Below are 13,185 nucleotides of genomic sequence, written 5' to 3'. Positions count from 1 at the left end.
GCAAATTGAAACTCTCGATTAGCATGTCGCTGTTATTTAATTTAAAAAAAGCCAACTTCGCCGCTGGACCAAGCGAATTTTGGCACCTTTAATGACAGGTCAACATGCATGTGTAATAAATTACTATTGCGCAAGTGCCGAATAATTTTCTAAATCCACCAAGCTTGGAAAGTGACTACTTATCATAAAATGATAATTTCTGCAGAAGTTCAACCAAGAGAAAAGTGAAGAATTTTGATTAAATTCCATAATTGGTGATAATTAAAATTCAGAGAAAGAAAATTACTAAAAATTGAGATAAAATTTTTTGTTTTTCATAATAATTTGGAATTTTCAAGTCTACAGTTCAATGATCCTTTTCGAATTGATAAAAAAAAACTCATTTCACCGTCAGAATTTTGACTATAATCCAGGCGCGCTCTACACTTTTGACAAATGAGCGCCATCAACGCCGGCGTAAGTAGCAATTTCCCGACAGGACGTGCAGCGATGGAAAAATGATACAGCGCGAGAGTGATTTGATGGATTTATTAGATTGCCCGATCCCGAGTGAGAAAACAAATAAAATTAGTCTTCGCTCGCTCTTTGGAGAGAATGAGAGAGAGATATAAAATAATAGATGTGCAGGCGATTGGGCCACTTTGCCGGCTCGGCCAGATAAGACGTGAAACTGACGTAGATGAATTCGCATGCTCGCGGATAAAAGGAAAAGGCGTCGAGCCTTTGCAATGATTTATAGGGCGAGGGGTGTGTTGTGCCTTCGCTGCGACTTTTGCATCTGCAGCGTATTTGAGCCATTAAGCAGCCGAATTATTTCGCTGCACGCAACATTATGACTTTATAATGCACTCGCTTCTTCTCTTACAATTAGTTCTCTCTCTGGATAGTGTTCCGCTCGCGCATTCATTATCTGAAATTTGGAAAAATGAATGGGCCCGGCTGTTGTTTCAGCCGCTTTAATTCACTCTCGCGCTGATGGATGCAAATGTGCAGCCGCGTCCAATCTCTCAATTCTCAATGTTATCTTAAACTAGTCTTGAACAAGTCTTTATTTTGTCCGCCTTCTTTTAAGATAACTTGAATTATATTTCCGCTGAAAATATTTTTGGATGTTTACAGATAAAAATATTTTAAATTGATTAAATTTTATTACGAAAGGAAACTGTAAGGACAAGGTACAAAATTAGCAAGTTAAATAAGAAAATAATTATTTCAAGAGCGCCTTGAAAGCTATTTTTTACATTAAAAATTCAAATTTATTTAAGGATTTTTATTTGATATTCAACAAAGAATTTAAAATTAAATTTGTCTCAATTAAAAATACTTTTAGAAACCTTCAAAAGCTTTAATTTTATAGCTTGAATAAAAATCTCACAGGAGAGCCTTTTTTAAAAAAAGGCTCAATTAATTTTGATAGTATGTAATTTTTTACTTAATTAGCATTTATTTGTAGGTCATTGGGAGAGCTGAATTTTCAAAATTTAGCATTGTTCCTTTGGGAAATTTTCAATTGTTTTCCAAACCAAAATTTATCAAAATTTCGCTAAATCACGTTCATATCACCCCATTAATGAAAGTAAATAAAATCAATAGGTATCAGTTGACGTAATAAAAATTAGATTAATCCTATACTACCTTCCTATAGGACGTATAGGAAAAGGTTTCAGAAGTTTTTACTTGTACAGAAATCACGGAGGTTGAGAAAAAGTGTCATTTTTGTTGGAAAATAAAGCTTGAACGGAAGCTGGATCTAAATCAATTGCACGCATGAGTTGAGGCAGCTTTAAGCACAGCCGATGATTTTCAACAGTCACTTGGGCCGCTTTTGTGTTTGGGAAAAATGCAATTAACTTTTTTACCAGCGAGATCAGCGCCGCCATGTAAATGTGAATTGCCTCGCTCATCTCCCCGATAACTCATTGTGCAGTTAATTAAAGACTTTTTCTGCTCGTCTGGACCGCAGCAATTCGCTTCATTTGCCGCTTGGCTGCCTCAAATTACACACTAATTATTTATTTCGTGCGTTATCAAAGATAAATAGAACAAAAACCTTTGGCTACCTGAATTCAACATCGATCATTGAGTTTAAAACAAGTGCGGAGGAAAAAAGACAAATAATGAATTTTAAGAGGTCAGTGGCCGTCGGCGTTAAAAGTCGGGAGCTGCACGCTGGAAGTGTGACTGCGCGTGTAAAAAAACTTCACTTCTTTCTCTCCGGAGCCGCCGTACCTTCCTTCAGGCCCTTTGAGGAAAAAAAGGTGATGCTCGAGTACCTCGCAAAGGTGACGTCGCTTCGCTTTTTTATTTGCATTCGCTTTTTCTCTCTCGCTCTTTTGCTTTGGAAATTCTTGAATGAATCTTGAACGCTCTGCTCGAAGGGAGAAGTTTTTTGTCAGTTTGCGGCAACGCTCCATTTTTTACGCCCACCGAGTGTATTATAACTCGGTGGTGTATGAGCTTCGCACTTAATTTAACTTTGAAATCACTCTTTTAACTTCAATTGGAGGATGCAATTGAGGCAAAAAGAGTAGGAATAATTATACAGCCATTCATACCAACTTCAAAAGCATATGAATGAATAAGAAGAGGCTCTGAAAAAACGGGCAAGAATATTTATTATATTTTAAGTGTTTCGTAGTTTTTGCATTCAGATTTATTTGAAATAAAACACGATAATTAGAAATTAGGACTAAAAGAAATTAAATTCCAGATTCAGATTTTGCATCAAATTAATCAATAAATGGGATATTTTTTTCATTTTCCATCATAATGTTTTGGTTTGTCTTGGTTGAGCAATGAATATTGGAAAATTTAATTATAAATTCATAAAAATTGCATCAAAATAATTGTAAAAATCTGTATTCTGCTGAAAACAACAAACATTTCTTATTCACAATTACAAGCAATAACGATTAGAGCCGAAATCAATTTGGCCATCTCTATATCAAGATATCAATTTGTGAGGAATCATCAGTGTGTGTGTGTGTGTGTGTGTGTGTGTGTGTGTGTGTGTGTGTGTGTGTACTTTTTCCTCGTTTGGCACCCACTCTCGCATTACTCCGATGTTCAATTAATTAATTTCTCCCCCGGACACAGCACCAGCAGCCTCCAGTCGCTGGTCATTAGCTCTCTCTCGGCGGCGGGTCCGCTTGTGTGTGTTTGTGTGTGTGTGTGTTTCTGATGATAGCATTGTATGTGATGCTCTTCTCTCTCTCCCTCGCTCTCTCTTGGTTGCCGCCGCGTGCAAACGTTGAGTTGCCGAGCACTTTTTGCCGTGCTCGAGCTGCCTGCCTCTGCTCGCTCGTTCGTTCGCTCGCTCGCTCGCCATGCTGCAGTTTTTTGCCGCGATTTTCCTTACACGAAATTCGCCATCAAGAGCTGGAGCCGTTCATGCTGCGATGTTGCCCCGCCGGGCCGGGCTCTGTGTCATTAGTTGTGATGCGCCGTTTTTGTCCCGAGTGTGTGTGACCTCAACGCTCGCTACGTGCAGCATCCGCGTTATTAAAGCCAAACCACCCCGCCGCGTGCACAATGTTAATTTGCGCGCAAAGTCTCGCGAGAAATCATTTTCCGACGAGAGCTCCCATAGTGCCTTGAAAATTTTCCCTAAATCTTTCAATTATTTTCGTCATATTAAAATCAAATTTGATTCAATTCAATATTAAATGCACGATAATGTCACATCACAATTACTTCATAATCAAAATTAGGCATAAATACATTAAAAATTTGAAATAGTAATTTATTGAAACTTTAATTCATTTGAACACAATATATTTAGAACGATATGTAGAATATCTATCCTTATTTTTAAAAATTATAAAGAAATCTCAACCTTTTAAATTTTGCAAATTTGCAGCTGAGATTAAGTGGATTTATTCAATATTTTAAAAAAAATTATTAAGAAATAATCTAAAATGGTGAAATTATCAGCTGAGATGAAGGGTGGGTCCTAATATCAGAGTAACGATTCTCAAAATGATCCTCGAGAGAAGATTCCGGAGAAACGATTCTCAAGAAAAGATTCTCGCGCAAGGATTCTCCAGGAACGATTCTTGAATTTTATAGGCAGAAACGTTCCTGGAGAATCCTTGCACGAGAATCTTTTCTTAAGAATCGTTTCTCTGATATTCGAACCACCCAAAGTGAAGTAAACTTAATTTTATCATAAATCCTTTTCTTGGCCTGAAATTTGCAATATTTAGATTTAAAATTTATCTCTATATCCGCCTGCCAAGAAAAAACCTAAAAAAAATAATTCTGGTTCGATGATCTGAGATTGACGAGTAAAAAACTTGTTTGTTCTTTCTTGCTGCTCATAATATTTATGATGCACTTTGCATATTGCATTGGATTTGGCGTTTGAAAAAGACGATAAATAACAAATTTCCAATGACATCGAAACAAAATTTGCTCGCCGTTTTACCAAGATTAACAAAATTTGGTGATAAACAAGCGAGCAAAAAGCGTGTCTCGAGGAATGCGAGCGGACGAAATCGGCTGTGAGCGCAGCCAGACGCGGTTTTTATGGCGACGGAGCGCGTGCTTTATGCCTATTTCTTGTCCCCGTTTTTTTTCCCGCTTCCAAATTACCCGGTCGCTGTTTACGCTTTGCTTTTTATTTATTTAATTTTGTATCGAAGACACGCTCGCTGCCTTTTCTGCACTTTTGCGACTAACTATAATTTTCATTAACCGAAACACACAGCCAGTGCGGTGAATTGTTTCCGAGTAAATTACACCCGCACGTCCGCGCCAGTTGTTAATATAATAACCCTTGCAACCCCCGCAGGAGCAGAGTTTCTTGAATATTATTATATTATTCCTCAAGATGTTTAATGCGCGGGGCGACGTGACAAATTTGCCACCCCTCGCGGCTGCAACTTCTCGCACCTTATTTAATCAACCCCTGCGCGCGCGTTCCTTCACAGGGCGCAATCATTCATAAAATTATCACGCACTTGCGGATCAAAACAAACTTTGCAATTCCTGCAGGATTTGATTTGTAATGAACACGTTGCTGGGAATTGGTAAAAATTAAAGAGTGTTTACGCTTGAATGAAAGTGGCGCGAGACTCATGCAATAATGCGGCCCCGAGTTGAATTAACTTTTTGCCGCCGCCGCCGCCATTATATTATGATGGAGCTAGCGGGTTAATTGTTATAATTTATGAGCACTCCCGCCGCGTCGTCTTTAATGAACTTGCGGGTGGGGGGAGTGGCAAAGATTAAGGGCCTCTCACGCGAGTGCCCTTTTTCAAAATTCGTGCCGAGCCAAAATTCCTCCTTAATTCTGCCGAAGAAACACTCGGCCTTTTTTTAAACTCATTTCATGCGCAGAAATTAAGCAGCATTTTTCGGTCACCTGTGCGAGTCGAAGAAGCAGATGCGATTCTGGAAAGCACGTACCGGTCCGTTATACAAAAGAGGAGAGCAGGAGGCGATTTTTTCTCAAATTGATTTCACCTGCCCGCGCCCGCTGCCCACGGAGCACTCATTGCAATTACCTCAGGTGAAATTTAATTGTTGTACAGGTCGTGATTAAACCATTAAATTTGTTCGACATGAGTTATTCAGCATTTTTAAATTTCAGACTTCAACAAACAAATTGCAGCCTGCTTTTTCAATTCCTCCTTTTTTTTTTAATTTTAAAGGATGAAATAACTGAGGGCAGTAAAATGCTTCACAAAAACTTACAATGATCATTTTGATAATAAGGAAATTGAAGGGTAAATAACATGATTTATTTTCCTAAAAAAAATTATGCTAAGTTTTTAGCACTTTGATTTAATTGATTCATGCAAGCAATTGTAAAGATAATCCATGCTTTAATGTTTATAATATAATTCCTGAAAATACCCAAGTAATTAAAAATCATCATATTTTGTCACAACGTATGCGATGTGATCGTTTCAAGATGTTCAAAAAGAGTTTCACTAAAACTGCTATGCCAAATTAATTAAATTTTTTAATTTTCTCTCTGGGAGGTTGGAGCTGATGAACCACGGCATCTTTTGTTAAATGACACCAAGTTTCTAGGTCAAAGGTCATTGAACCTGGGGAGAGGTCAATGTAGAAAAATTTGTGCCCTTGGAAAATAGGCAACCGGACAAAAAAATCTGAGATAGCCAAAAGAGGCGCCATATCACATTAAAAAAGAAAACATTTCATCAAAAGTTTTGAACAAATTGTTTTAAAATGACGATTAGACAACTGAGAATGACCTGTTCGAATGAGCTAAAATTTGAAAATTGATGCTTTTTGAAATTGAAAGTTCTTGCTTTTCTCTCTCTCTCTCCAAATGTGTTTGTTTTCTTTGTTAGGGGAGGATTGCGGAGAATGAAGACGGATTATTTGCCCGATTCGAATGTCTGTTTTGTGTGCTAATTGCGTGGGTAATTAATACGGACTTGTGCGCGGCACCGCAGCAGCCCCCACAGTAGTTTCCGAGTCGAAACGCGACCATCTTTTTGGTGCTCTGCAGCTGTTGACACGTCGTGGCTTTCGTTCCCACGCTTCTGCCGCTGCAGAGACACACTATCATCGCCCCCACATTAAGCCAGGCGAAAGTATTCATCATCTCTCTCTCTCTCTCTCTTTGCGTCACTCGGCATTCTGATTCTGTGTGTGTGTGCAGCCCATCTGGAGATAAGATGCAAATGGCTCGTCCAAATATGCATACACATAAATTCTAGCAAGTCGACGCGCGGCTAAATGAAGTGCGAGACCCTATCTAATGAAGTGCTCTTTGTTGTCAGTCTCAAAGTTAAATTGTGCAATGCTTGTGAAATGCGACACTTTTCAGCCCAACACAAACGACTAAAACAAATACATTTTAATTTTTTTTTTCATTATTTTAAAATTATTGTTGTTGTTTATTTGTCCACATTGTTACAAATACATTGTTTACATTTAATTTTTGAAAAACAATTATTTAGGAAAAGAGATTGTTGGAAATTATATTTTTAAGAATTTTTCTTAATAAAATTATTTTAATAAACTAAATAGGAAACCAAATATTATGTAAAGAAGCTAATTTTAAAATTGCAAATAATTTCATAAAATTAAACTATCTTCTTAAAATTTGCTCCCTGAAATAAAAAGAAATATAAAATTAATCGTCCCATCTTATTGAATCGCGCCGCTCAGACTGGTTTATTTATCCGTGGAGCGCTTTTAAAAATATAATTAAGAGTCGGCGTGGTTTGAGATCGGCCGTTGAGTTTTGAGGCGAACTATCCATTCCAGTCACATATTAGCGCTCATAAAATCTACTATGTACAGGTGCGCGCCCATTTCTCTTTGTTGTTGCGCGAGCCGAGATGTAATCAGCGCACGTATCACTTTCAATAGCGGATTCCGAAATGACAAAAAAGCAGCCCATTGTCTGTTTATATGTAGAGCCGCCCTCGAAAATATTCTCCCGTATTGTCTGCATTTTTTCCCCTGGCCCTGCAGGCAACCGAATTTGTCTCCATACGGCACGCGAAATTAACAGAGAAGGAAGCAGTAAAGTCGGTTTTACTGCGATGCTCACATAGGCGAGGGCGCAATTAGGGCGTCTTTATGCCCGGATCAAATTGCCGTGAGTAACGCTCCTTTCGACTAAAATTAAGTGGAGCAAAAAATAAGCAAACATTTATTAGAAGACGAGTGAGATGAAACAATCGCCCTGTTTATTGCTCCTCCATCTCCGTAAACTACAAGCACGATTGACATTTTAGTTTTTATTCATTTGATTTATACAAATAAATTTTTCACAATGAGTTTTGAATTAAAGCACCCTCTGGTGATTTTTATTGGTCTTTATTCTGAAAGATCGCCAAGTTTTTATTATATTTTGTGGAAAATAGATGTGAAAATTCCAAACCGTTGCTTTACATTTGCAAGAAAACATAAATCGACTTTTTCACACAAAAAATCTTCAGCTTTTGGTCGTTTGTGGCGCTGCGATCGCTGATGACTCATGCAGCGCCACCAAGGACCAAAAGCTGAAGTTTTTTTTACCAAAGTAAAGAAAATACTCAATTCTCATAATATTTCTTTGCTGAAATTATTTGAATTGGATTTTCCTTTTATTGTGACGCTACGGTTTATTATTTTAAAATCTAATTTTTTATAACAATTTGCTTGAAATTTAGCGATTTTTCAGAAGAAATAGTAATAAAAATCACCGGAGTGGTTTTTAAATCAATCTGGAAATAAGTTTGATTTTAATTAAAGATTTAATTTATAAATCATTGGCGAAATTATTTATTTATTTTCCCACAGGAGGATAAGATCAACGAGGAAAATTCGGATGGCGAGAGTTGTTGTGCGTTGACGGCGGATCCAGAACAGGGCTTCGTCGGTAAGTTAATTTGTTTATTCAAATTCGGCTGGCAAATTCGCTCTTGAGATTTGAGCAGAGGGTGCGTTTAGCAAGTCATCGCGCAAAGTAATCCGCGCGCTGCAGTAATTAAAGCCTCTAATTAGATTTACACTCAAACGGAGACTCGGAATTGCACACTCATAAAATATTCAGCGTCGTTTTTTTTTGTAGCGACAAGTCTCGTGTTTCTCGCTCCAATTTAAATACTTTGGGTCATTATTTATTCGCGCCCCTAATTTGCATTTTTTGCGCGCCGTGTTTTTCGCGCCAAACCGTCCATCCTAATTAAGGACCAATAAATTTTGTTCGATTGGATTCGAGTTTGTATTTCTGTAAAATGCAAATCAGCAGCAGCAATTTTAATTGAAATTTAACCGCCGATACCTGATCTGCAAATAATCTACAATTCAGATCGTCTAGATGCTGAAAGATAAATTAATTTAGGCTGATTTTATTATAGATAAATACTCTTTAGCTCAGAGTGGTGATGCCATCCAAAGCTCCAAGAATTGAGCTGAATGTAAAGAAAAAAATCAGTTAATTTAAAAGTTATTTAAAAATAACGTTGCGTGTTGCCAATTTAAATATAATTTAGTTCTGTTTCAAAGTTTTCGAATATCTAGAAATACGATTTAATTTTTAACCACATATTTTAATGTTATTGTTTTAGGGACATGAAATAATCTTGACGATGAGGCTTTTTTTACTTTCTTCCTAATTGTAATTTTTATTTCTGATGAATTTGGTAAAAAAAAAAAAAAAAACAGCTTTGTCGTGCGTGTGAAGAAGGCACGGATTATTAATTCGGCGAATAATTCCAAGGGCAGAGGTCGAGTGCGCTTTACATCAGCGCAGATAAAATCTAAGCGCGATTTTACATTTTTGATGGTGCACGGGCGTGAATAATGGTCCGCGTCACGGCTTCATACACGTGCTGTTGGTTTTTCTCATTCATTTTTGGCCGCGCAGAGCTTCAGCGGACCTGAACTTGCGAGAAAAAAAACGCGATGCTGGATGCGGATTGACGGGGAAGAAAAAGGGGTTGCTGCGCTCGCTGCCTAGCGCAGTTTATAAAATTTGTCTTGGGTCGGAATTAATAAATATGCCGGGGCGAATGTACATCATAATGGGCGATGCTTTAGTGCAGTTACCAACTAGTGCTGACATTACAACAAAAGGGGGAGCGCCGCGGCCATAAAATATCAATTCCTCGCTTACATCAGTGGCGCGCTCGCTCCCTCCGGAATATTATATGCGAAATTCGCTCTTTCGCTCGCTCGCCCGTTTTTAATAGAGTGCGAGAGAAATCCTTCTTTCTTTCTTTCTTTCTTCTCTCCTCAAAGAAAGGAGCGCGATGAGAATTAAAGCCGCAAATTAGTTTTTACCCCAGCCTAAACGTCAAGCATTCGGTGACTGATTGGCCGCGGCGATTACTTTTCCATTCTGCTTTTGCTCTTCCTTTCTTGTGCCGCCGCGTAATGAGACTCGGCCGCGCCAGGTCAATATGCCGAGACACTGATCCATCACCTCGTTTGAAGGGTGGGCAAAGCGGTCACACAGGGTTGCAGCAAAATTCAAGCACAAATCAAGTTTGAAATTTGAAGCTAAAAAGTATAAAAATTAAAATTTATTAACTTTTTCTGGAAAAATTTAAATAAAAAATCAGTTTGAAGATCAAAATTTTAGTGGAAACTTCTGTTGCGATAAAATTCATTTCTAAAGTTCTTATTTATTTCTTTCCAAAGCCCAAAGCAATTTAAAACTGATTTAAATTTGTTGCTCATGAAATTACATAAATCATCGTCTGCATATTCATTCAATTGTATTTTTAGCACAATTCAAGACTGAGATTTTAATTGATATTTTAAATGGAGCAAATTAACTGGAGCCACGACGAAAATTATTAAATGAAACACAATTGATTTGTTGTGACTCGGAGCTCAACCTTTGTTGGACGCTTTTGATGTATAAATGTATCGAATGTCAACATTTGGGCGGTTGGAAAAAAGTGCAGGTCACTCCGGTTCTCGGAGGAAAAAGCGGGCGATCGCTGCATGCACGCCTGCCTCGCCGTTTCTCGGAACAAAATCAATGGAGCGGCTCCTCCTGCGCACCTTCGTCCATCGCCCATGAATGGCAACTCGTGACAAAAGTGATTTAACATTAATTTCAGGCTTGGTTTGCCTTCGCTTTTGTCCGTTCAATTGCCGCGCGTTTTAACGCTGATTAATTTTTCCATTCGCGCCACCGGATGAGCTGTTCGCGTTCATTATTCATCTCTCGAGAAAGACGCGACACGTGAAATGAACAAGAAAAAAAAACAAGGACTCATTGTGGCAATTTATCGCGGCTAATTATCTTTCTCTCTCTCAAGAGCGAGTAACCATGGAAGTGTAATTATTTTGATTCCGTGCATTTCTCAGCTGCTGCAGCCACTTGACAGCGTTTAACGTTTTACTTCAAATAACCTACGCATTGCAACCTCTGCTTGAGAGAAATAATTGCTCTCATTAATAATTTCATACATATATGCGGTTTAGTGGAATAAATTATGCTACAAAATTCCAGCGTGAATTCCAAAAGTTTTCAGATAACTTTCAAACAATTAGTTTATTTAATTGCAAAAACATTAGTTTAAGGAATTGAATTAAATTTAGTAAAATAAAGTATTTTATTATCCAATGAAAAGAAAAATAATTTCGTTGGTTCAAAATAATCCAATTTTTTTTTTTAGAATTTTTTACAAAACACTAAGATATTTTTGTACGAATAACAAAATTTTTATCCAATAAGCAATGAAATATGTTTCATTTATTTGAAAAATAAAAACGAAAATTCTTCCGCTCAGCTCTCTTGATTCTTATAATTCATCTCAAATTACTTTTGGCTTTCTTCGCGTTTGTAAAGAGGAAGGAAAGAAATCACGCGATCCGCCGATGCATCTTTTCTGTTGCAATGTCCGCTGAAAATTAATCGTCGCCGGACAATGACTGCTTGCGTGGGGGTGTATTTATTTTCTTTATTCTTTTGCCTTTCGTCGGTGGGGTGGATTTGGAAGCCAAACTGGGTTAGCGAGACCTTGGCGATTTTTTGCTGATCCAGACGAAAAAAGCGGCAATAAGGAAATCCAGAAGGAGTTTTTTTGCCCCCGCGCATCGATCGGCCCGCGGCACATTTTCGGCACAAGGGGTCGCTCCTCGATGCAGAACAACGCGCGCGGGGGTTATTTCTTGCATTCATCATTCCTCCGCGGCCGGCGACCTTCACACTGAATTTTTTGTCCGTCCGTCTCAACGCGCTCAATTTCCATAAGAAGAGCAAAAACTCCAGAGACGCGCGCAAAATCGATGCATTCCTCGCGCGTCTGCCAAAATTAATTTCAATTTCAATTAAAACTGTTAATTTTCTGGTCATTTTAATTCAGTTTAAAAAAAATTACTTCAAAATAATACCTTTAGCTGTAAAATTTGAAGCATTTAATTTGCAATTTTCGTTCAACTACCGATGAATGGGGTCGGGGGGGGGGCAGGTGGGGCCCCCTGGTTAATTGCGCGCACCTGTGTGGGTCGGGCGGCGACTTGAGCGAATTTAATGAGGCGAGCACCTGCAGACAAAATGGCGTCGTGCAATTGTGATTGGCGGGTGGGGGGAGGGGCGAGCATTGTCCGGCTGCCGCCCACCGCCGGTGACGTCACCGGAGAACGCGGCGACCCCAGGGTGGGTGCCATGCGCGCCACCCCCGCTCGATACGCAGGGGTGGCGCAAAAAACGGCGGCGCCCAATTCCAAGCCTCGGCTTCTGCTCCGCTCCGAGAAACGAAATCGCTCCGACCACTCAAATTTAACCCTAAAATTGTTCAAAATGTGGAAATCGTCCCTGCAGAATCAAAATAATTACGAATTTTTAAGGGAATTTCCTTTTTTTACACTTTTCATAACTTTTTTTTATCTCTTGATGACTTTTGGGTTATTTTTTTCTCCTTTTCACTCTAAAATACAACAATGCGCTAAATCAATGGCCCTATCTAATTTATTTCTTGATTGTTTGTACTTGCAAGAAATTGCATACATTTGTACTGACCATTCCAATTTTTCTCTAAATTATTTATAAAACATTTTTCTTTTATTAAATTTTGAGTAGAATTTGAGTTTATTTAAAATAAATTGCAAATTCTTTATCCTGTTAACCTCTCTCATGTATTGTTGCAAAAGTTCGGGAAACAATTTGATGCAAAAAACACAAACTTCAAATTAAATTTTTTTTCCATTACTTTAAACTTATGAGAAATATCTGCTGTTGTATATAATTTATTGGATTTAATTATGTAAAAAATCTATACAAGGAATTCATTTTGTGATTAACATTGAAACTGGCACTTTTTTGTCTTTTGTCGGAGAGAGTGAAATTCTCTCTCGTCTCGTTTCTCGCGCCCAAATGCGCCTGCGAGGAAAATGAATGCAAATCACTTTTTTCCTCCTCCGATCCTTTCTTTCTCTCTTTGATTCGGGTGCCACTGTTGGGCAGCTAATTAATCACGCCGGTAGCACCTTCGGACTAATTACAGACGCGCACCGTCCATAAATTTCTCCACTTGTCAAAACAAACAAACGCAATAATTGCAGCACGAAACCCTCGCGACATCCAGATTTTTCTCGGCGAGTGTAATTAAAGCGGCGTAAATCATGCGCGAGGCATAAATTTATTAATGAATCGAAAAGCAGGCATTCCAAGGTCCTTAATCGTGTGCAGAGGAGAATGTATATTTTTCATTCTAGATCTTAAATTGATTTAGAACGAAAGAATTTGTTTTTCAA

General features: G+C 38.3%; 1 protein-coding gene across 1 annotated transcript in view; it reads left to right on the top strand.

Moving 5' to 3' along the window:
* LOC132196062 (ubiquitin carboxyl-terminal hydrolase 48-like) overlaps nt 1-13,185 on the top strand; it is a 46,254-nt gene that overhangs the window by 31,815 nt on the left and 1,254 nt on the right. Inside the window, exon 20 of the mRNA XM_059618452.1 lies at nt 8,272-8,350. Within this exon, the coding sequence (XP_059474435.1) occupies nt 8,272-8,350 (79 nt within the window). The remainder of the gene's footprint in view (nt 1-8,271; nt 8,351-13,185) is intronic.

The sequence above is a fragment of the Neocloeon triangulifer genome, unplaced genomic scaffold, assembly GCF_031216515.1.
Source record: "Neocloeon triangulifer isolate White Clay Creek 2 clone unplaced genomic scaffold, ASM3121651v1 ptg000011l, whole genome shotgun sequence".
Classification (NCBI taxonomy): Eukaryota; Metazoa; Arthropoda; class Insecta; order Ephemeroptera; family Baetidae; genus Neocloeon; species Neocloeon triangulifer.
This window is presented reverse-complemented; position numbering and strand designations above follow the sequence as displayed.